This window comes from Nanorana parkeri, unplaced genomic scaffold, assembly GCF_000935625.1.
Source record: "Nanorana parkeri isolate BGI_ZX_2015 unplaced genomic scaffold, ASM93562v1 scaffold773, whole genome shotgun sequence".
In the NCBI taxonomy this organism is placed as follows: Eukaryota; Metazoa; Chordata; class Amphibia; order Anura; family Dicroglossidae; genus Nanorana; species Nanorana parkeri.
The window spans coordinates 294,606-318,937 of NW_017307041.1; the positions used below are offsets into that span (position 1 = coordinate 294,606).

Genomic DNA, 24,332 nt, shown 5'->3' on the forward strand with positions numbered 1-24,332 from the left:
CTACTTGCTGCTCGACGATGTATAATGAGATCTTGGAATACATCTTGCACACCGCCAATCTCAAGTGTCACCACATGTGACACCAAATGCAACCCTTTATATACTCCAATTGGTATCTTACATAGTTGCATAGTATTTGAGGTTGAATAAAGACATTAGTCCATCAAGTCCAATCTTAAGGCTAAACTGGCAAATAGCCTGGAAGTGCCTTAATGTGTAATGGTGATGTATTTCATGCTTTACCTGCAACGTCCTTAGGAGCATTTATTAAGTATAGAATATGATAACTACTGTAAGTGTGGCAACCATATTGGGAATGTTGGAAAGTTAGAATTTTTGGTATAACTATTGGGGGTAACCTCAAATTGTATCAACTATATTTCATGTGACAAAACGGTTAGTCCCCTCAGGGGTGTAGCCGAAAAAACTAAATAAAGTTTGTTTTAAAAAAAAACTATTTCCCATTCAGAAAAAAATGAAATGAATAAAATAAAATATTTTGCCTGGAAACATTTGGAAACTCCTTAATAATACACCAAAAGGCTTTTGTCCCGCCATATTCTACAGATGAGCAAGTTTCAAACCAATACTTGCAGTATTACCTGATTTACAACTGATACTCAGAAGGGGCCTCTGCCCTTTCATCTTTTAATATTTTAAGAAGGGAAGATACATAGGGAAATGTGAATGCAAATGTACTGTTAGGCAAGCAGAAGAAAAAATGCCATTTGTGATAATTGTCCTTTGAACTATGCAAGTCTCATCACATGTAGGTTGTAGTATTTCAGGCAGTGGCATTGGTATGATATTTAGGGTGTACCATACCAAAAGCAGAAAAGATCTGCTTCAGCCTTTCATCGTCCATGTCTTCTCCAAAATTTTTGATGTATACGTTGGTGAACTCCATCACTTTTGCACCATATTCCATTTCTCTTTCTTTTCTTGACTTAAAATGACCAACAAATCTAAGAAAAGGAAAAAAGAAATCCCATATTTAATTTTATTGCACGTTTTGACTTTCAAGCCCAGCTATTTAAAGAAAAGCCTTTTTATCACATACACGGTTAAGACAGAGTTGATAAGGGGGTCTCTCCTGCCCCCCCCCCTTACCAAAACCCCTGGAATTGGCAACAGGGAATGCAAGGACACAAACTAGCACAAGTGCCAGCGTTACAGGAAGTACCAGATCTGTTGAGACTAGCGTGTGTGTGGACTAGGCGTGTACAGCCTTGGAAAGCAAACAGAATCAGGAACACTGGAGTACCGCAGCAGGAGACTGCGTGGTGGACAGGATACAAACCAAGGTCTGTAACAACCAAGCAGCAAGGGTACAATTCAGGAGACACAATTGGAATTGGGGATTCAAGCAGAGGTCAGTAACAGTTGGGCAGTAAAGATACCAATTTAGGGGACAGGATTAAGTCGAGGCCATTAAGACTCTGGCAGCAAGCAGTCAAGCAAGTAGGCAGAGGTTACAGTGAGTAATCAAAAGTCCAAAAACAGGTCACAAGGCAAGTCAGATTGTACACAGGAAGGCAGAACTGCTGGTCAGGTTGGAGGTTAACAGAACAAGCTGAAGACCACTCAGCAATATGTCAGTGAAGTGTTCCATTTTATAGGGGCCATTTGGCAACAACACCAATGCTGTGGAGCATGTGCATGCTTGCTAATGTCTGGCAGTCACCCTAAGCACAGAGCCATGTACTCTAGTATGCGCACATGCATGTGACCGCACTAGTCTTCTTGTACTAAAACAAACCAAAATTGTCCTCAAAATTGCCTCACCTTTCCCCCACCTTAAAGAGGACCTTTACCCCCTTTGACTAAAAATCCCATCAGCATGCAGCTTTGCATACTGATATGAAATCATCTTCCATTCATTAAAAACATATTTTTCTTTCACTTACAATTTCTTGCCTTCTACTTCCTGGTTCTCTTTGGCTGAAGTGATGGAATTGTGCCCTAGGAAGTTTACATCAGCAGAGCATTGCTTGGAAATCTCACTAGATCTTAGGGGAAGACATTTTCTTCCCCGAGATGATGTGCATGGTCTCATGTCCTAGTCACATGTGCCAGAGTTGCAGGAAGTAAAGGGGGATGGATTCATCTGCCCTTAGATAAAATGGCCACTGTGAGAAGAATGGCAAGGAAAAGAAAAATAAGGTATAAGAAAACTAAAAAGGTGGCAATTATCTAGAAGTATCTGTTTGTAAATTGCCATTACTAAACATTTATAAAAGGTGTATTTGTTTCTACTTTGAAAATATGGGTAAAGTTCCTCTTTAATGGGCAGCCTGCAGATGCCCAACCAGGATATTTTTTCAGGATAATCCTGGGGGAAAAAAAATCTTTAAATCAATCTTGGGGAGTTTGAAGTTGATTTCTGGTTTCAAATTGAATCCTTTCGACTTAAATACTGGATAAAGCCTCTACACTTCCTGCAGTATGTAATAGTATCAACATTGTATTCCTCAATCATTGTAGGAGCAGGAAGTCGTGAAATGTACCCAGAAAATGGATCTGAAACAGCAGCCTTTAACAGCTGCACATAAAAGACTGGATGGATTCTGTAAGTTGTATAATCGTCATGATTAATCTTTTAAAACAAAGATTCTTATTTATATACCGATATAAAGTTTTCAAATTCTGGTTTAGACAATGGAAAAATCCACCAAAAAGGTAATTCAGAGCCTGGTTTAACTGGGCAGCCATAAGGCCAATGAGGAGATAGTACGTTGGCTTTATTCTTGATAAAGATGTCCAAAAATTCATGGTATACTGGAGGGACATATCTTGATGCAGAATGCAGATACAGAATGTAGTCCAAAAAAAACCAACTCAAATCTATCTGACGGTTGTGTGTTTCTAGCCAGGGAATGCCCAGGATAAACTGGGAACAGAGAAGACAGGATAATGTCCAAACACAAATGTTCTGGTGACCAGTAGCAAAGTTACTAAAGGGAAAGTCTCTTGAACCATCGGTATAGATTTGAAACTGGATCCATTGGTCAGATGAATGGTTACTTGCTGAGCGTTGGCTTGCAAGGGATCGTCTGTTGTTGAGCAATGGCCATGAAAATGCTACATGCACCAGAGTCTAGGATTGCTCAGACTCAAGGTAGCATCCAGGACCTCTCTGCCCGTCATTCTTGGAGTCTGCGATCAAGCTGGATGACAAGGATGAACTGGCCAGAGTGGCAATTCCCAATTCCCTTGAGGACCTTTCCATCTCAAGTGTTTTAGAAAGAATATCGCAAAGCAGCATTTTTCCAGTTGCATTGGAACTCCACATAAAACTGCCACATATTCCTCAACAAGTCAATGTCTAGGTGGCAGGGAGGATTCTGCAGTAGAACATCACTGAGGATTGCAGTACAGCTGAGCCATGGATTCAAAAAAGAATGCAGTTGTATCCACAAATGGTCTGTTCTGTTCTAGCAGATGTTGAGCCCAAGACTGTGGTTCTCCCAGGAATAATGATATGACAACTCCATGTTTGTAGATTCAAGAGATGTAGATTCAAGAAAGTCCCTGATGGTAAAGTAAAATACAACTGACAGACATTTCTAAACACCTAGAACTTATTAAGATGGCCTGGAAAGTGTTCTGGAACTGGTACTCGAGGTTTCAGCAGAGGGATCGACCATTGCATGTGCTAGACAGTTCAACCATGACAGGTTCAGTTGCAGGTTGAAAGAAGTGGAGCAAGGTAACAAATCAGGAGACCAGATCAGAGTAGCGGATTTAAGGAGAAGTAACAGCCAGGCAAGGCATAAGGCAGCAGGCAGAGTCAAGCAAGCAGGCTGAGGACAAAATGGGAAAGCAGAGGTCCAAAAGCAGGTTGCAAGACTACACAGTAAAACACAGGAAAGCAAAACAGTTGATGCAGTGTTCCAGTTTATGCTGTATAGGCATTTTGAAGCCAACACTAGAACAAAGCATGCATGAACGCATGTCCGTGCTCAGGCTGCGAGGTGTGCATGCTAATGCACAGGGCCACATGCTAGAATATGAACACACAATTGTGCCTGAAACTGTCCTTTTACTAGACCAAACCTTTCTTTAAACTTTTTCTTCAAGATTTCTGAACAGTTTATTGACCAAGAGCAATCTGATTGGTTGCTGTAAAGCAACACAGACTATTGCATGACTCTTACAATGTCTGATTTTGTTTAATAGTTGGTCAGATAATCATAATTATTTGATCCCCTGCTGATTTGGTAAGTTTACCCACTTACAAAAGAAATAAAAGGTCTATAAAAAAATTTCATAGGTATATTTTATAGATAGAGACCGAATAGCAACCAAAAATAAAAAACAAACAAACACATGATACAAATTAAATTGAGTTGCAGTTCAGTGAGTAAAATAAGTATTTGATCCCCTACCAACCAACAATAATTCTGGCTCCCACAGACTGGCTATGTGGTACACAGATTAGTCCTGTCAATTTAAGAACGTGTCCTAACGACAACTTATGTATATAAAAAGACACCTGTCCACAGAATCTCTTTCTTCCATTCAAACCTTACCACCATGGGCAAGACCAAAGAGCGGTCAAAGGAGGTTAGGGACAAGACTGTAGACCTGCACAAGGCTGGAATGGGCTACAAGACTATCAGCAAGAAGCTTGGTGAGTAGAAAACAACTGTTGGAGTGATTATTCGCAAATGGAAGGAATACAAAATAACCATCAATCGCCCTCGGTCTGGAGCTCCATGCAAGATTTCGCCTCAGGGGGTAAGAATGATAATGACAAAAGTGAGGGATCAGCCCAGAACTACACGGGAGGAGCTTGTGAATGATCTCAAGGCAGTTGGGACCACAGTCTCCAAACAAACCATTGGTAACACAATAAACCGCCACGGATTGAGATCCTGCACCTCAAGAAGGCACATGTACAGGCCCATCTGAAGTTTGCCAATGAACATCCAAATGATTCAGAGAAGCATTGGGAGAAATGATGAGACCAAAATTGAGCTCTTTGGCATTAAACTCTATATTTACACAGGGGAAGGAAGGTTCCAATCACAAAATAGTATATATATAAATAAATATGTCATTGGTGGGTCTCCTATACCTTTATCAAAAAATAAACAGGTCCCCTTTAAAGTAGATATCACCAGTCAATTCATGCTGCAACTATGTTGTCATATATATAAAAAATATAATTTAACAAACAAAATAAAGCACACAATGTATCATACTAAAAACCTGTAAAAGGTAAGTATTGCACTATCTGTAACCTAGGTTAAACGTAAATAAAGGGATTGATGTGGGTCGCTCCAGCGTCCGAATCCAAAATGAGATCCAATGGTATAGTGCAGTGGTGGCGAACCTTGGCACTCCAGCTGTGCCAAAACTACAAATCCCAACATGCATCTGCCTCTGGGAGTTATGTCTGTGGCTGTCAGAGCCTTGCAATGCCTCATGGGACTTGTAGTTCCAAAACAGCTGGAGTGCCAAGGTTCGCCACCACTGGTATAGTGTATGTGGGGACAGCGTATCACCGCAAACTCACAGACAGGATCAATCACAGGGATACTTTGTAGCAGGATGAAAATCCGTACGAAGCACACGTACGAGCCAACTCACAATGGCAAAAATCAGAAAGCCACAGTTCAACTCTTGTCATAAAGAGTAAAGATAGGTGGATACCCAATGGGCTCTAAGCAGATAATATTCGAGGACACCGACCTTTTCGATGAGTTATGTCCCAAACGGGAATGATTCCAGTGAGTTCCGGGAAGCATGTACCGCCGTACAGAGGAATGCGAGTTTGAATCCAACTAACCAACTACAAGAAACTTCTTACCTCTTGTTGTAATGAGAAGCCAGAAGATCCACATCCGGTGTTCCCCAGTGGTGACAAAGATGTTGAAACACCTCTGGATGGAGAGACCAGTCACCTGGATCCAGACCTCGTCTCCTGAGAAAATCCCCCTGCCAGTTTTCTACTCCTGGAATGTGGACCACTGAGATCACTGGAACTTGAAGTTCACCCAATCCAAGATCAAATGTACTCTAGGTGCCTTCCTGGTGATTGATGTATGTCATTGCCGTAGCATTGTCTGACAATCAGAATCTGACACCTTGACAGAAGACGACTCAAGTGAAACAAAACCAGATGAATCACTCCCAAGACATAAAATCAATGGTTTGGATTCTTATGGAGAACAACAAACCTGTACAGACAGATGATCCAAGAGACCATCCCATCCCACAAGACTGACGTTTGTTGTGACAATCTTCCAAGTTAGGGAAATAAATGATTTTCCCATTGTCAATGCAGGAGATCGTCAAACAGCATGACAGACATCTTAAAATATAAAATTCACTTCAGTACAGCGCTGCATGACTGAATAAATGTCAGTGAAAATACCGCAATGAACACTGAAGAATTGCCTGGACAGGAAGAGGGTTCAACACCCCGGTCTTCAAGTGGTTAAAAAGGTGAGGTCTGCTGACAGGGTCTCTTAGTACCATGATAAGCATCAACAGAACAGCTCACAAAATCCACCCCACAAATTTCCCGATAGGCTGAACAACAAATGTTCCAACACCAGTGATAAATCAGAATGACCGATGGGTTAGCTTGCGGCCTCATTCAATCTAATATTTAAAAGTGGTTGAGGACCACATACTATGAATGACAGGGCCACATAGACGTAAGGGCACCATTGGTTTGATATAAAGAATTTCCACTTTTTACAGTCCAAGGAAGACCACATAAATCGGCTTTTTTACGAGTTACAAAGTTGATACAACTTACACTTTTCTGTCATTAAGTAGCATGCCATTCATGGTCTGTATTGCTCTGTTGGCAGCCTCTTGGGTCTCAAAATGAACAAAGCCATAACCTCTCGATCCATTCTCATCACAAACAACCTGTAGAAATAACAAAACAAAAAAAAAAATCAATGAAATTTGCTATCTTCACGCAAACAAAAAAAATAGCACTTGCAGTGGGTCTACCCCTCCACTTTAAGGGTTAAGTGCACATTTTGACTGGAGTAAAGCAGATTTACTTATCTGATCCTCACTCCTGCCAGCTCCCTCAGGGCTGCTAGACTGGTCCCTGTAGACCAGGGGTCTCAAACCTCCGGCCCTCCAGCTGTGGTGGAACTACAAATCCCATGAGGCATTGCAAGATTCTCACAGCCACAGACATGACTCCTGAGGAGAGATGCATCATGGGATTTGTAGTTTCACCACAGCTGGAGGGCCGGAGGTTTGAGACCCCTGCTGTAGACTCTTCTCCACTGGGCTACAGTGATCTACGGACCACTGATGTCATCACCTCTTATGCAGGTTCCATAGACCTACATCAGATGCGAGGACACAGAGGAAGATTCCACCAGTTGAAGCAGAGGGGGGGGGATAAAGGTGAGCACTAACTGCAGGATGAGTGGTGACCAAGTAAATCTGCTTTATTCCAACCCCTAGACAAAAAGAAGCACCTAACCCTTGCAACCACAAGGCTGGTGCCATTGTTCCTCCATACAGTGGAGCCACCCTATAAAAAAAAAAAAAAAGTTTGTAACTGACAGGATCACCAGGAGAAAAAGAAAAAACCCCCAAAAAAGAAAAGGAATGCAGCCACCACATCTATGAACTGAGCAGCTGCAATATAATACATTTTTGTTTCTGGGTTTAGAAATCCTTTAATAAAAATTAGGGATGCACCGATACTGTTATTGGTGCCGATAACGAAAAGCTCCTTCTGACCAGCAGTGCCGAGGGAGCATGGAGCCTGCTTCCTTTCCAATCAGTAAGCTGGCCGGCAGGTTATAAACTGCATCCCGGTTTCCTGATTGGCTAGGAAGCCGACTTCACTCGTTGCTAGGCAGCCTGGCTTCCTGACCAATGAGGTTCCGCCCGGCTTCCTTAATAGTCAGAAGGCTAGGCAGCCTGGGGAAGTGAAGCCGGTGTTCTTTCAATATAACACTGGCTTCCCAGGATATCAGGAAGCCGGGCAGCGGATCATAATCCTGATAATCAGGGCACACAGCACAAGTATCGGTATCGGCGAGTACAGAAAAAAAATATATAGTTACTCGTAGTCAATACTGAAAAACCGGTATCTGTGCATCCCTAATAAAAATAACAGCAATGGTACAGGAGGAGTACCCACCACTGCAACCTGGAACACGTAGGCTGCTATTATGGACATGTTCCTGGAAATGCTAGCGACTTCTCAATCATGCTGTACAACTTTCTCCAATCAATGATCTAACACAAGTATGTATCAAGGAAAGTCGAAAAGAGAAGTTTGCACTCTTGACCTGCATACATGCTATAGGTTAGAAAATTCTGAAGTCACTGGATCAGCAAGGCAACTAGAATTTTCACATAGCAACAGTTTCCCTTACAAACTGTTAAAAAAAACAACTTGATATTTGATTATGGCTTGGTTTCTGGTAAGGTACATCCCATGCTGGCTTCCTGAAGCATTGCCTCACAATAAGTTGAATGGAACTGGAAATTCGAGTATATTTCCACTCTTGCAGTCAAATTTGAGAAATCCCCTCTATATGTTCGTTATGTCTTCCTATTCACACAAAATAACTTAAAAAAATTCTTACCCTTTATATGTTTTGTTAAAATCAGGCAAGATTTCCCATTCCAGGTTTTTATTTTTAGCCCTTTCACAGTGATCTGTCCTGATAGAAATTTGAATTCTGAAATTTGAGGATTGTGTTTTATCTGATACGCTTCATTAACATACAAATGGGCAAGCCACCTTAGACCCCTGACAGTCCCTCCTCAAAGAAGCTAGAAGACATTTTAACCCTTAGGCTGGGATCACACCTAGGCGTATCGAATATGCTCGTTTCGTGCCGCGTGTTTTTACCGCGATTTGCGGTAAAAAAGCGCGACAAACGCACGTTTCCGAGGGCTACCTGGCTGTATCCCAATGGATACACACGGCAAATACGCCCCAAAGAAGCTCCTGTACTTCTTTGGGCGTAGGGCGTTTTGCAGCGCGTTCCTACGCGCTGTAAAACGCCCAGGTGGGAACCATACCCATAGGCAATCATTGGTTTTCACATGTTGAGCATTTTACAGAGCGTAGGAACGCGCTGTAAAACGCCCAGGTGTGAACCAGGCCTTAAACCCCTAAACCAAGGATAAGCTATTTAAACTGCAAGAAGCATTTTTAGTTTTTTTTTTAGCTTATGCTATGTGAATGGGAACATGTAGAAAATATAAAATAGCTGTTAGCCCAATTTGGCTGCGAAAGTGGAAATACACCTCAAGCAGAAATCTATGATCGTGTAAGATTCTCTCATAAGACTTCTTATCATTCATAAAAAATTATTGTCAAGTCATAAAGAAATAACATCTTTATCCTAACCATGTGGGAGAGGGTAGAGACACCAACAACTGCAGTAAAACCTTGCCTTTTATTTTTCTGATCGATATTAATAAGCCGTCAAGCAATTCAACCTGCAGGGGGCTTACAAGTAAAAATTATGTAAATTACAGCATTATACAAAACATCAAATAAACCACTTACTTTACAAGACAAAATGTTCCCAAATGCTGAGAATGTGTCATACAATGCTTTGTTATCGATTGAGTCATCAAGGTTTTTGATGAAAACATTTCCCACTCCAGATTTCCGAAGGCCAGGATCTCTCTGAGACCACATAATACGGATTGGTTTACCTTTAATGACCTCAAAATTCATAGTATCTAAAGCCCGTTCAGCTGTGGAGAGTTAGCAACAGAAAGGAAAAACATGAAATGAAAAGATAGGATTTTTTTTTTATCACATTCTGCCTTTTCCCACACAGCAACACACAAAGGTTTTGTCTAATTTTGTAAATATAAATTGTTGGCTCATATAATTCTGGCGATTTACGAAACACATGCTCAATTTACAGCATGCACATTACACATACAGTGAGGAGAATTTCTCAAAACTGGAGCAGACAAAATCTACAGCAGCTGTGCATGGCAACCAATCAGTGTCTATCTTTCATTTTCAAATCTTAACCGAACAAACCGAGGATAGAAGCTGATTGGTTGCCATGGGCAACTGCTCCAGTTTCTATAAATCCCCACAGATTATTTTCAAGGTAGTCTGTAAATAACAGTTGATTCATCTTGCTAGCTGAGTGATATACAAATAAACTACATTTTGCTATTAAGTTAAGTTACTTGAATGCATTTTTAAGCTTTAACTCCTGAGTTTAGGATCACTTTAAGCTGGCCATACACCCTGCACATTTCAAGTCCTGCTCGAAAAGGGGGATCCTCCCATATGCGCTGTTAGCCCATACACCTTGCGATTATTGTTCGATATATTTCCTGCCCTCGTCGAACCCTCGTCCGTTTTCTGCTCGAATACCCCACCATGCACAGACCAATGTGTATTTTGATTATCGTTCATTAGCAATACTAACTGACCGAATTTAGTCGATCGACAGAACGGATTTTTGTTTCTGCATGTAGTGTTTATGTTGCAATTATTTTCATACGAAAATGCCACTAATCCATCGATTTTCATACGATTCGAAAAAAAATGTCTAGCCTGATCGATCGAGGAAATTCGTCCAGTTGTACAGTGATTGCGATTGTTTACTTACCATCAACTGGCTGATTATCATACAAAAACCTGATTTTGTTTGATTTCCGAATTACGATCGCAAGGTATATGGGCACCTTAAGGGAATCAAGAGTTTTCAACCAAGAGAAAATGCATTCAAGTACCCTATTAACAAAAATGTAGCTTATCACTTGGCTGTAGATCCTCAAATCATCTCTGAATGGTGCTGACACTGTCCTTCCTTCTGGAGGGTGACTACTTTTGTTCCCCATGGTCCTCGTGTGTGTTGTGAAGTAGCCACTGCTCCAAGCTCCTTCCTCTGATGGACTACAATCTCAATACAAATTAGTAAACTAAACATGAGCTTGTAGTCCCATCACAGGAGGGAGCCTGGAGTGGTGGCTACTTCACAACCCACACAGAGACCATTGGGAACAAGAGTATCCACCCTCCAGAAAGAAGGACAGTGTCAGAGATGATTTGAGGATCTACAGCTGAGTGATACACACATAAGATACATTTTTGTTAATAGGTACTTGAATGCATTTTAAGATTTAACTCCTGAGATTCTTGTCACTTTAAGGTGTGTATCCCTCCTCTAACTTAATCATGTCTCTGTTTAGAATAGTTGCTATCCAAGAACTAAACTGCTATCTAGGCTGCTTATAGGTTCACCTGCCGGCTGCATTTGGTAAATCTGAAATATTGTAAGGTCAACAATGGCAGCCTACATCATTTTTTTATTACAGGTATACTTTTTAGTCAGGGAAATCAAGTTCAGGTAAAATAAATAAATAGTGAAGCACAAATAAGGATTTTCTCAACAGCACCTTGCGCTGTGCTCTTAGATGGGACTTCTACTTATGAAAATGAAAAGTTTGCTATACAGTAATTTTCTTTGCTCCCCAGGTAGATCGTTTCTGATTACACTAAATGCAGAAGCAGAAGGAGCCATTCAACAATCCTGGTATATAATGCAAAAATAAAAAAAAATAAAAAACTATTAGAAATGCAAAAATAATAAGCAGCTGCAACTTACCATCAGCAGGCTGCTGGAAATTGATATAAGCATAGCCAAGGGATCGACGAGTGGAAATGTCCCGACAAACTCTGATGGACATTATTGGGCCTGCTGGTGAAAACTTTTCGTACAGCATTGCTTCTGTAACATCTGGATGTAGGTCCCCTACGTATAAGGAGGCCAGCGGATATCCTGCCCCGGTTGCATTCATGGCAGTCTAAAAAGGATAATAGAACAAAAAGAGAAAAGTATACATATTTCCACTTATGACCTCCAAGAATTAAAAGCAACGACATCAATCCTTGTGACAAGATCTGGTCGGGCAGAAGAGACCATAGAACTTTAGCTACCTGGAGAACTAGGTCAGAGTACCAGGCTTATCCTGTCCAGTCTGGAACGATCAGAATGGGGGGAATTCCACCTTGATCCTCCAAAGCAAGCATACAAGAGGTTTCAAGAGAGAACACATATAGAGAATACAACATCCATATGGAGACCAGAGCATCCACTGTGTCTGTCAGTGGGTGCCTAGATCTGGCTACAAACCTGAAACCCTTCGATTATGCCAGGATGCTATCTGATTCATTTCTAGTAGCCCCTTCAGACACAGGGCTAAAAGGTAAAATTATTCCGCTGGGTTAATACGCTGCTGACTCAGAAGGTCTGCCTGCAAGTTTTCCACTCCAGGTATATAAACCTGGAGTGATGTTCAAACCTACTAACCACCTATGGCAACTCCACAGTGACTTTCTGCGAACTGGGATGAGATTGATGTGGGACGTTTCGTCATCTGGAACTCCGGTATAACATATGCAGAACAGATCTGAACTTAGGGGTCCAATATTAGCAATGAGCATGTGATTTAGGGGTTCAATGTTACAGGGGAAACTTTAAAAAAAAAAAAACTACTGGGTTAATGCTAGTAACAGACTGCACCATATGTCATTTTTTTATTTTATTTGCCCTATATTTGCCCTCTGTTTTTCTAACTGTTCATCTTTAGAATCAAGGGTGAGAGGTCACCTAAAGCTTGAAGTCTTCTTAGTCTAACTTTATTATGAAGTCTTTATTTGTCTAACTTTAGAGTAAGGGGTGAGAGGTCACCTAAAGCCACACAGTTCCTTTCATATCAAAAGCCTGACCTCAACAAACTCTAAGGGGCCCACTTAGACATCGTTATACGCTCTCGGTTTTACGTTGCAGGGCATACTGCAGCTTGCATTTTACAGCCAATTCATAAAATGAGGGATGTGGTATGCCTCAGGCTGTTCTATGAAGTTCTCCATTTACTGTTAGGCCTGGTTCCCACCTGGGTGTTTTGTAGCGCATTCCTACGCTCTGCAAAACGCTCAAACACCGAAATCCCATTATTTCCTATGGGTATGGTTCACACCTGGGCGTATTACAGGCCGTATGAACGCGATACAAAACGCGGTACAGGAGCTTCTTCGGGGCGTTTTTGTCACGTGTTTCCATTGGGACACCGCCAAGTAGCCCTCGGAAACGCATGTTTGTCGCGCGTTTTTTTACCGCAAATCGCATGACATGAAACGCTCGACAAACGAGCATATTCGATACGCCTAGGTGTGAACCCAGCCTTATTGCACTCTCCCTAGGAGGAGCGGTGATTTCACACTGTCATGTGACAGTTCTCGGGCCTAGTGCTTAGCTGCTAGACGCAAGCACCGTGACTTGGGAAGCACCAGGTTTTGTCACTGTCTGTGACTGGAGTAGTAGAGTATGAGCACTAGGGAGGCAGGTCACATGATCATTTAGGTCAGCGTGCTTTGCAAAGATAATGATCGGGCAATGTGTGGCAAGTGATCTTTAGACAAAACTTTTATTTTCTAGCTACAGATAGAGTGTTCATGTCCCCTCTGGGGAGTTCCGACCCTCTCTTTGTACTGGTGGAGAAATCCAACATTTTAGAGGTGAGGAGGAAATCTTCCAATGGGGACACCTGTTCTGGGTAAACCTGTTCTGTGGAAACTAACAGGAGAAATCTCATTACTTTGGGAGATTTCCTTTAACTTCCTGTTTCTTCCCTAAGGCTCCCAAACTGTACACTCCATTCAGGATCCTGCACATCAGCACAATGTACTGCACTGCCGTGACTTGCATTACCATCTGGTGCACTGTGGAAAATGCAGCATGTCAGCTAGGGATGCACCGAAATTTTGGCCAAAGATGGTATGATGGGCAAAATTCTGACCATAAAAAAAAAAGGTCAGAAAATGCAGTACATCCCCAGCTTCTCTCCTCCCCGCTAGGTGCTGGCTACAAGCTGCGGTCTGTGCCCCATCCGATCCCTGCTGCTCTCCCCCGCATGCTGAGCCAAAGGCAGCGGGGCTTGGATAGGACATAGAGCTGATCCAGCTACCAGTGCCCACCAGGGAGGAGGAGAGCTGCGGGAGGGGAAGAACAGTTCAGGATGGAGTGCGGGGAGGATCAGCAAATATGTGAAATCTCTGCTGATCCTTCCATGTATTGCTCAAACATCGGTGTGATCAGTTCTAATCACACTGATGTTTGTAAATAACTGAGGACATATTATTTACTTTCCCTTATGAAATAGAAAATGTGCGTTTCACCAGACTCTGAGCTGACAATGTTGTGCCTACATGTTCTTTTGTTTTTTTATTAATTGGATTTCTTATGTTGTTTTTTCTGTGTGGATTATTTGTTATATTGTTTCTTATACACTGTACACAGTTTATTCATTGCATCTGTTAGAGCGCTACGCTATTGATTTGTTTTTTTGCATTCTTCTACAGCTGAAAGATGCAGCTCTCTGCGCAAATGAGCAATTGAAGTGGAACTTAGTGGGAAAGCAAAATATTGATGGTAGGAGACTCAGAGAGGAATTAATCAAAACTGGAGCAGACACCAAATCTAGAGCAGCTGTGCATGACAACCAATTCACTTCTTTTTCATTTCCAAATCTTAACTGGAGAGAAACTGATTGGTTGCCATGTGCAACTGCTCCAGCTTTGATAAATTCCTCCCTCTATGTCTCTCCTGCAATTAAAGCTTCTTAGGCCTCACTCACTCCTGCGTTTAGATCGGGTTAGCCAATCAAGAAAGGCCGGGTGGAGATACCTGCGGCATAGAGGGAACTTGTTGATATGTAGGGATTTGGTCCGATCGCAGTTTTCCTGAGTTCGCCCAGGCCTGTGTAAAATGGTTATTAACACCTCTCTCTCCGCCTAATCAGTTTTGGCAGGGGGATTTACCGCCCTGCAGCTACACATCACAAAAAAGGCCAGGGAATGCCCTTGCCACAACCAATTGGGCCAAAAGGGAAAATGTTAATGACAGTTTTACACAGGCTTGGGCAAACGTAGGAGAACTGGTGTCAAACCAAGCCCCAGCTCATCACTATTAAGGGGCTTTTGACAGCTAGGCACTCTCAGTAGCAGGTAAACAGCGTACAAGGTCAGATGTCAAGTGACCTCTGACTCAAAGTGAAGTATCAGGCTCAGAGACAGTAGTTACAATGGGAAATAAAGATTTGTTTCCCATGTTGTCCAATTATCACAGGTGAAGTAGAGGGTGGGTACAAAGACTTTCCACAGCAGTGTAGCCACTGGCCAAAAACTCCAACTCCACTGTGGCCTACAGATGTAAGGACTGATCTCCATTGGGCTGGGTGCACAATGCTGGGATTAACAGACAAGAGGACTGGTATCCATTAATCTGCGTGCACACTGCTGGGCTCTATAGACGTGTTGACTGGTCTCCATTGGGCTGGGTGCACACTGCTGGGGTCTGCAGATATGAGGACTGGTCTCCATTGGTCTGGGTGCATACTACTGGATTCTACAGATATGATGACTGGTCTTCATTGGCCTGGTGCGTACTACTGGGGTCTACAGACAGGAAGACTGGTCTCCATTGGTCTGGGTGCATACTGCTGGGGTCTGCAGACATGAGGACTGGTATCCATTGGTCTGGGTGCATACTGCTGGGGTCTGCGGATATGAGGACTGGTCTCCATTGGTCTGGGTGCATACTGCTGGGGTCTACAGATATGAGGACTGGTCTCCATGGGGCTGGGTGCACACTGCTGGGATCTACAGACATGAGGACTGGTCTTAATTGGTCTGGGTGCATACTTCTGGGATCTACAGATATGGGGACGTGTCTCCATTGGTCTGGGTGCATACTGCTGGGGTGCACAGACAGAAAGACTGGTATCCATTGGGCTGGATGCACAGTGCTGTGGTCTACAGAGGAGGAACTGGTCTACATTGGTCTGGGTGCACACTGCTGGTATCTACAGACATGAGGACTGGTCTTAATTGGTCTGGGTGCATACTGCTGGGATCTACACATATGAGGACTGGTCTCCATTGGTCTGGGTGCATACTGCTGGGGTGCACAGACATGGGGACTGGTCTCCATTAGTCTGGGTGCATACTACTAGAGTCTACAGACAGGAAGACTGGTCTCCATGGGGCTGGGTGCACACTGCTGGGATCTACAGACATGAGGACTGGTCTCCATGGGGCTGGGTGCACACTGCTGGGATCTACAGACATGAGGACGGGTCTCCATTGGTCTGGGAGCATACTTCTGGGATCTACAGATATAAGGACTGCTCTCCATTGGTCTGGGTGCATACTGCTGGGGTGCACAGACAGAAAGACTGGTATCCATTGGGCTGGATGCACAGTGCTGTGGTCTACGGAGGAGGAACTGGTCTACATTGGTCTGGGTGCACACTGCTGGGATCTACAGACCTGAGGACTGGTCTTAATTGGTCTGGGTGCATACTGCTGGGATCTACACATATGAGGACTGGTCTCCATTGGCCTGGGCGCATACTACTGGGGTCTACAGACAGGAAGACTGGTCTCCATTGGCCTGGGCGCATACTACTGGGGTCTACAGACAGGAAGACTGGTCTCCATTGGCCTGGGCGCATACTACTGGGGTCTACAGACAGGAAGACTGGTCTCCATTGGCCTGGGCGCATACTACTGGGGTCTACAGACAGGAAGACTGGTCTCCATTGGCCTGGGCGCATACTACTGGGGTCTACAGACAGGAAGACTGGTCTCCATTGGCCTGGGCGCATACTACTGGGGTCTACAGACAGGAAGACTGGTCTCCATTGGCCTGGGCGCATACTACTGGGGTCTACAGACAGGAAGACTGGTCTCCATTGGCCTGGGCGCATACTACTGGGGTCTACAGACAGGAAGACTGGTCTCCATTGGCCTGGGCGCATACTACTGGGGTCTACAGACAGGAAGACTGGTCTCCATTGGCCTGGGCGCATACTACTGGGGTCTACAGACAGGAAGACTGGTCTCCATTGGCCTGGGCGCATACTACTGGGGTCTACAGACAGGAAGACTGGTCTCCATTGGCCTGGGCGCATACTACTGGGGTCTACAGACAGGAAGACTGGTCTCCATTGGCCTGGGCGCATACTACTGGGGTCTACAGACAGGAAGACTGGTCTCCATTGGCCTGGGCGCATACTACTGGGGTCTACAGACAGGAAGACTGGTCTCCATTGGCCTGGGCGCATACTACTGGGGTCTACAGACAGGAAGACTGGTCTCCATTGGCCTGGGCGCATACTACTGGGGTCTACAGACAGGAAGACTGGTCTCCATTGGCCTGGGCGCATACTACTGGGGTCTACAGACAGGAAGACTGGTCTCCATTGGCCTGGGCGCATACTACTGGGGTCTACAGACAGGAAGACTGGTCTCCATTGGCCTGGGCGCATACTACTGGGGTCTACAGACAGGAAGACTGGTCTCCATTGGCCTGGGCGCATACTACTGGGGTCTACAGACAGGAAGACTGGTCTCCATTGGCCTGGGCGCATACTACTGGGGTCTACAGACAGGAAGACTGGTCTCCATTGGCCTGGGCGCATACTACTGGGGTCTACAGACAGGAAGACTGGTCTCCATTGGCCTGGGCGCATACTACTGGGGTCTACAGACAGGAAGACTGGTCTCCATTGGCCTGGGCGCATACTACTGGGGTCTACAGACAGGAAGACTGGTCTCCATTGGCCTGGGCGCATACTACTGGGGTCTACAGACAGGAAGACTGGTCTCCATTGGCCTGGGCGCATACTACTGGGGTCTACAGACAGGAAGACTGGTCTCCATTGGCCTGGGCGCATACTACTGGGGTCTACAGACAGGAAGACTGGTCTCCATTGGCCTGGGCGCATACTACTGGGGTCTACAGACAGGAAGACTGGTCTCCATTGGCCTGGGCGCATACTACTGGGGTCTACAGACAGGAAGACTGGTCTCCATTGGCCTGGGCGCATACTACTGGGGTCTACAGACAGGAAGACTGGTCTCCATTGGCCTGGGTGCATACTGCTGGGATCTACACATATGAGGACTGGTCTCCATTGGTCTGGGTGCATACTGCTGGGATCTACACATATGAGGACTGGTCTCCATTGGTCTGGGTGCATACTGCTGGGATCTACAGACCTGAGGACTGGTCTTAATTGGTCTGGGTGCATACTGCTGGGATCTACAGACCTGAGGACTGGTCTTAATTGGTCTGGGTGCATACTGCTGGGATCTACAGACCTGAGGACTGGTCTTAATTGGTCTGGGTGCATACTGCTGGGATCTACAGACCTGAGGACTGGTCTTAATTGGTCTGGGTGCATACTGCTGGGATCTACAGACCTGAGGACTGGTCTTAATTGGTCTGGGTGCATACTGCTGGGGTGCACAGACAGAAAGACTGGTATCCATTGGGCTGGATGCACAGTGCTGTGGTCTATAGAGGAGGAACTGGTCTCCATTGGTCTGGGTGCATATTGCTGGGGTCTGCAGACATGGGGACTGGTCTCCATTGGTCTTGGTTCATACTACTGGAGTCTACAGATATGAGAACTGGTCTACATTGGTCTGAGTGCACACTGCTGGGATCTACAGACCTGAGGACTGGTCTTAATTGGTCTGGGTGCATACTGCTGGGATCTACACATATGAGGACTGGTCTCCATTGGTCTGGGTGCATACTGCTGGGGTGCACAGACATGGGGACTGGTCTCCATTAGTCTGGGTGCATACTACTAGAGTCTACAGACAGGAAGACTGGTCTCCATTGGGCTGGGTGCACACTGTTGGGGTCTACAGATGAGGACTGGTCTCCATGGGGCTGGGTGCATACTACTGGGGTCTACAGACAGGAACACTGGTCTCCATTGGCCTCGGTGCATACTACTGGGGTTTACAGACAGGAACACTGGTCTCCATTGGCCTCGGTGCATACTACTGGGATCGATTGGTCTCCATTGGCCTGGGTGCATACTACTGGGGTCTACAGACAGGAAGACTGGTCTCCACTGGACTGGGTGCATACTACTACATCACGGTAACGCGGGAAAATTTTGATGGGCTACCTAACGCAGAAAAAATTTGTGAGTACCGCTTATTGTTATAAAGCGCACTACAACTAGGGGTGAGCTGGGGCCTGGTGCAAACCCAGTTTGTCTGAGCTCCCCCAAGCCCTCCCGGCCCCTATCAGTTGCAGTGGGCACATTCCACCCCATTGTGACATGTAGCTGTAGGGCGGGGAAGTTGTCTGCCGCTACTGATTACAGCGGGGGTTGGGGTATTTCGTTCACAGTTATGTGCAGATGAAACAGGTTTGCACCAAGCCACAGCTCATTGCTAACTACAACGCTCAGTAGGGTGCCACCATACACTATGGTGTGCTGCAACACATGTGCGTTGGCAAGGTGGCACCACAACGAACCAACATCCAATGCCTTCCCTGCAAGCAAAACAGGTCGGAACTCAAGATTTCCCCCAATCTGAACATGGAAATCCATCGCCCAGCCCCATATCGCTGCAGATTAGGCCAGCAATTCTCACTTTTCGGATCACTGATCTGGACAAAATGGTCCCAACCCCAACTGCCAAAGAACTACAAATCCCAGCATGTCCTGTTACCTGGCAAGGACACGTATTTCATCAACCGCTATCAAGCTACACACAGCAAATCTCCCCCACCACTCCCAACAGCCTCCATTACAGTAAACCTACAACCTGGAAGGCTGCGGGGTGCCATTGCTGTCCTTCTGAAAATGCTGGTTGTCAGGCTGTCTGAGTAACTGATCAGGAACAAGCATGCAGCCAGTGAAGGCATACCCAATAGAATTGACTCAGAGTAATGAAGCCAGGCAACTAGCTATGTCAGCAGGTATAATATCAGCTTTTGATGACAGGTTCCCTTTAAACCTTAACAGCTACACACCTGTAATCCCGACCCATCCACTATACCTGGTTCAGGGGAATGATGACTGCCTACCCCGAACACAGCCCATGGATAGAACACACAGTACCTACAAGCCTCTCACTGATGGTGGGAAGAAGACGATGGAAGATGCCCGCTTACTGCTCACATAAAACGGATCAGCCCTCTGCTGCCTCCGCCTCGCCCCGTGGATTCGTTACGCAGGAGCGGAACCGTTATAAGGGGGGCGGGGCTTTCCGTTAATAAGACTTCAGGTGGAGACTTTGCTCTCCGCTAAGACTGCGGGTGGGGGCGTGGCTTTCCTCAGCTAAGGCTTCAGGTGGAGGCGTGGTTTTCCACTACTGAGGCTTGCGGTGGGGGCGTGGCTTGCCGGTGTACAACGTCTCTGTTTGTGTGAGAATACTTGCTGTGCTCCTATAAGTGGTTCCAGCACACTAGTCCTAACAATGTTTGTTGAGTTCCTGCACTTCCATAGGTGGCCATTCACACTTGTATTCCCACACCCCCTGCTCTGTTTAAAGTAATGCATAAACTCAATCCCTGAAAGCCCATGTAAGCACAAAGTCAAGCTAAAACTGTAGTCTCCCAGAGTGACATAAAATCCCAAATTCCAGGACAGGAATAAAGGGGAAATCTTCCAATGGGGACACCAGTTCTGGTGACAACTAGAGACTTCCCTCACTCTGGAGGAATTTCCTCTCACTTTGCTATCTGGCAGGAAGTGAAGGGAAATCTCCCCAATGGGACACAAATGGCAAACAAAAAAAGCTGACAGGGGTTATAACTCTCCCTTACTCTGAAGTAAAACAAGTATTGGCTTCAGTTGTACTTTAAGGCACGTCCACATAGGCTGACTTCTCAGTCCTTGTGTCTCAATTGTGGTCCTGCTTTGTCACTCTGTCAGACACAGGCATCTGATGACAAGCGGCCATTTTAACATAAATTGCACCGCCACTGTCCTTTGTTGATGTCGTCATTAAACCCACCCTGAGAAATGCCAATGCGGCCACTGATGGAGTGTATGCATATAGACAGGAAGTGGCTGCAAAAAGATGCAGGAGATCAGTAGCACTGGGATGAAACAATGTTTAAAAAAATTGCAATTCTTTTCGATGCTTTAGGGAACAAAATGGTATTCAGTTATGAGGTCACATTCGCACGTGAGCGTTTACGCACAACTTTGGAGCGTTTTTATTTGGGCGTTTTTGCAGGTTTTTTGAGGCATTCAGGCTTGCTCGTTTTATGTTTTAACCAATAGAAAGATAGGTACTAGGACAGGCCTGGGCAAACTCCAGCCCTCCAGCTGCGGTGAAACTACAAATGCCATGATGCATCTGTCTCTGGGAGTCATGCCTGTGCCTGTGAGAATCTTGCAATGCCTCATGGGATTTGTAGTTTCACAACAACGGAGGGCCTGAGTTTGCCCACCAATGGTTTAGTCTATGTATATAGCCAAAGCATTTTTGTCCATTAGGTTTCATATAAAGTAGGCGGCTCACTGCTGTCACTTCAGCAGACGCTAGCGCAGGGTAAAAGGCTGCATTTTACCCTGCGGCTAGTGACCGGGCCCTAAGAGGAATATATACAGTTACAGTTTCATGCTGTTGTGTACTCCCAGGGGAAGGTACATGAGGTGAGGCAGTTGATAGCGGAGTAACTGCCAAACTTTAGGTAAACTGACCCTTCACACCCAAGATGCATTTTTGAGGTTAGTCCTGTGATAGGCAAATCCCTCCAGCTTTGGTGAAACTGCAAATCCCATGATGCATCTGTCTCCGAGAGTCATGCCTGTGAGAATCTTTCAATGCCTCTTGCAATGGGATTTGTAGTACCATGACAGTTGGAGGGCCTGAATTTGCACAGCACTGTACTAGGAGAAGGAGAGGATGGTTGAGCCTTGAAAAATGCTAATTTGCAGGCACTTTTATTGATGTCTTTGAGGCCAAACACACCCCATGCTGCTTCCAAAGTAGCTCATGTATCCTTTTGAGCATCAGGAGTCGCGCTTAGGGCAACTAAGCACTCCGATTTGAACAAGCACAATTTAAAAGCATTGGTCAGCATTTTGGAGCTTCGAGCTTTAGGACATTCAGAGGTAAATCACAGTTTACACATCAATGGTTGGTAAGGTTCAGGAAGTCGGTAAATAAATGCCAACGTGTTGCCTTTCAGAATGGCCTGTGGTCAGGGCCGGCCTTAGGGGTGTGCGAGCTGTGGCAACAAGGGCGCCGTGTGGCATAAACACTTTTTTAATGCTATTTTGTATTCAGCCATTGGCGTGTTCTGGAGGCAGGACGCATGACGTCATATAACACCGCACGTGTTGGGCACCGCCATCTTGGTGTATATTTAGGTATACGCCAAGATGGTGGGGCCAATATTGGCGTGTGACGTCACCTGACGCCAGGCATGTATGACGTCATGCTCCCTGCCTCCAAGATGGTGGCACGCAGAACACGCCGGTGGCCAACATGGCCGTCGCACATTCTCAAACAAATTATTATGCGCCTGAATACATTTTTCGTATATTCGGACATATAGTAATTCATTAATTTACATGTAGCCCGAGGTTCTGTGTTCCGTTTTCTATTTTTACTTTTCTAGATATACTGACTTGAAAAAAGTGTCGGCATGACATCCTGACACTTTATTTGCATAGACTCTATTTTAGTTTGACATTTATTGTTTACCTTCTGTTGTTTTATGTAATAAGAATACTTATATTGTGCAATATATATTATATATATAATATAATTATAATATATATATTTTACAAGTTTAATACCTTTGAATAAAAGTTTTATTTTTATCATACTTTTTTGCGGGTTAACAAAATAGGAGTCTTTAAATGGTGCGGATATCGGGGGAAATGGGTGTGGTTACAGGGGTGTGGCCACTAAAGGGTGTGGTCACTGAGGGGTGTGGTCACTGCGGGGCGCTGTAAAGCTTTCTCGCACAGGGCGCCTAAAGCCTGCCCTGCCTGTAGTTACACGGTGACAGGATGGTTTTGGAGGTTGCTGCAGGTACCGGTATGTGCAGGCACCCCTTGATTCTTATACTTGATTACTGCAGCACAGTACATATACATTTTTTTTCCCTCTGACCGAGTCTTTGATCGGCTCTAACTTCTTCCTGTATTTTTTTTTGGAAAAATTTTTTTTATGAAAAGGTTTTTACAAGTTATAACGTTCACAACATACAACTCACAGCCGTGAGAGCACACATATAGTGCAACAATTCAACCCCATACAAGCAGGGGCGTATTTACCACGAGGCAAACAAGGCGTTTGCCTAGAGCGGCACTTTCCTTGGGAGCAGCCCTAGGCAAACGCCTTGTACTGCGTACTGACAGCATGTTTGTATAAGCTCCATTTAATGTACGGAGCCTGCTTGTGGAGGAGAGGGGGGAGGGGGGAGCCGGGCACAGAAGCAGACGTGAGGGGAGAGCCCAGCAGTGAAGAGCAGTCAGCCGGCCACAGAATCGATGATGCTGCACTGAGGTCTGTGATCAGAGGAAATGACGCGTGATGGGAGGAGGCGGCAGGAGTTCTAGTCACCGGCGGGACTCTATGACAGATGGCTGCTCCGCTCTGCACACAGGGACACTTGGACTTGGAGGGAGCGCGGTACAGAGGGGTCACCTGTGAGGTAAGTGGATCGACGGAGGGTGAACACAGTGCTGAGTTTGCTCCATGTGTGAATTACATGGAGTGGGTTCAGACAGAGCAGTGTGTTTTGTTGTATGGGAAATGTGACCTAGGTAGAGAGGAATGGAGGCAGACAGTGATGGTCAGTATGTGGATACTTTTCTCCCTCAGGGCTTGTTCACACCAATTGCGTTGCGTTCCAGAACGCACCACAATTGCTCTCAAACTTCCCCCTTCGTTCTGGGGCAGGAGGAAGCGTGGCGGTGCATTGAAGTCAATGTAACCGCAGCCACACTCCCCCTGCCCGCAGTGCGATTGGACACGTGGAAAAACATTGCCTGCGTTCTGTTCCACTGCAAATGCAAAAAATGCTCCATGCTCTAATTTTTTTTGCGTTTGCAGTGGAACGGAACGCAGGCAATGTTTTGCCACGTGTCCAATCGCACTGCGGGTGGATGGGCGTGGTTACGGTTCTATTGACTTCAATGCAGCGCCACGCGCCCTCGTGCCCCAGAATGAAGGGGGAAGTTTTGTGAGTGATTGCGGTGTGTTCTGTAACGCAACGCAAATGGTGTGAACAAGCCCTCAGGAGTTCATAGAAGCCTACGGATTGTCCAGAGATTAGCAATTTCTACTTCTCACATACAGTGGGGCGAATGTATCAAACTGGAGCAGACAAAAATCGGGAGTGGTTGCCCATGGCAACCTATCAGCATCTCTCTTCTGTTTGCTCAGTTGAGATTTGAAAATGAGAGATAGAAGCTGATTGGTTGCCATGCAAATCTGCTCCAGTTTTGATAAATTCCCCCCTATATGTTACCACTGAAACCAATAAAAACTTTTCCGCTAT

The 24,332-nt window shown here is 45.1% G+C and overlaps 1 protein-coding gene across 1 annotated transcript in view; it reads right to left on the bottom strand.

Annotated features, from left to right (window-relative positions):
• The window catches only part of LOC108793681 (embryonic polyadenylate-binding protein), a 57,941-nt gene extending 46,154 nt beyond the window's left edge, over positions 1-11,787 (bottom strand). The window contains exons 1-4 of the mRNA XM_018564690.1: positions 11,595-11,787; positions 9,521-9,714; positions 6,773-6,888; positions 826-965 (exon numbers count right to left, since the gene is read on the bottom strand). Of these exons, the coding sequence (XP_018420192.1) occupies positions 826-965; positions 6,773-6,888; positions 9,521-9,714; positions 11,595-11,787 (643 nt within the window). The remainder of the gene's footprint in view (positions 1-825; positions 966-6,772; positions 6,889-9,520; positions 9,715-11,594) is intronic.
• Positions 11,788-24,332: the final 12,545 nt, after the last annotated feature.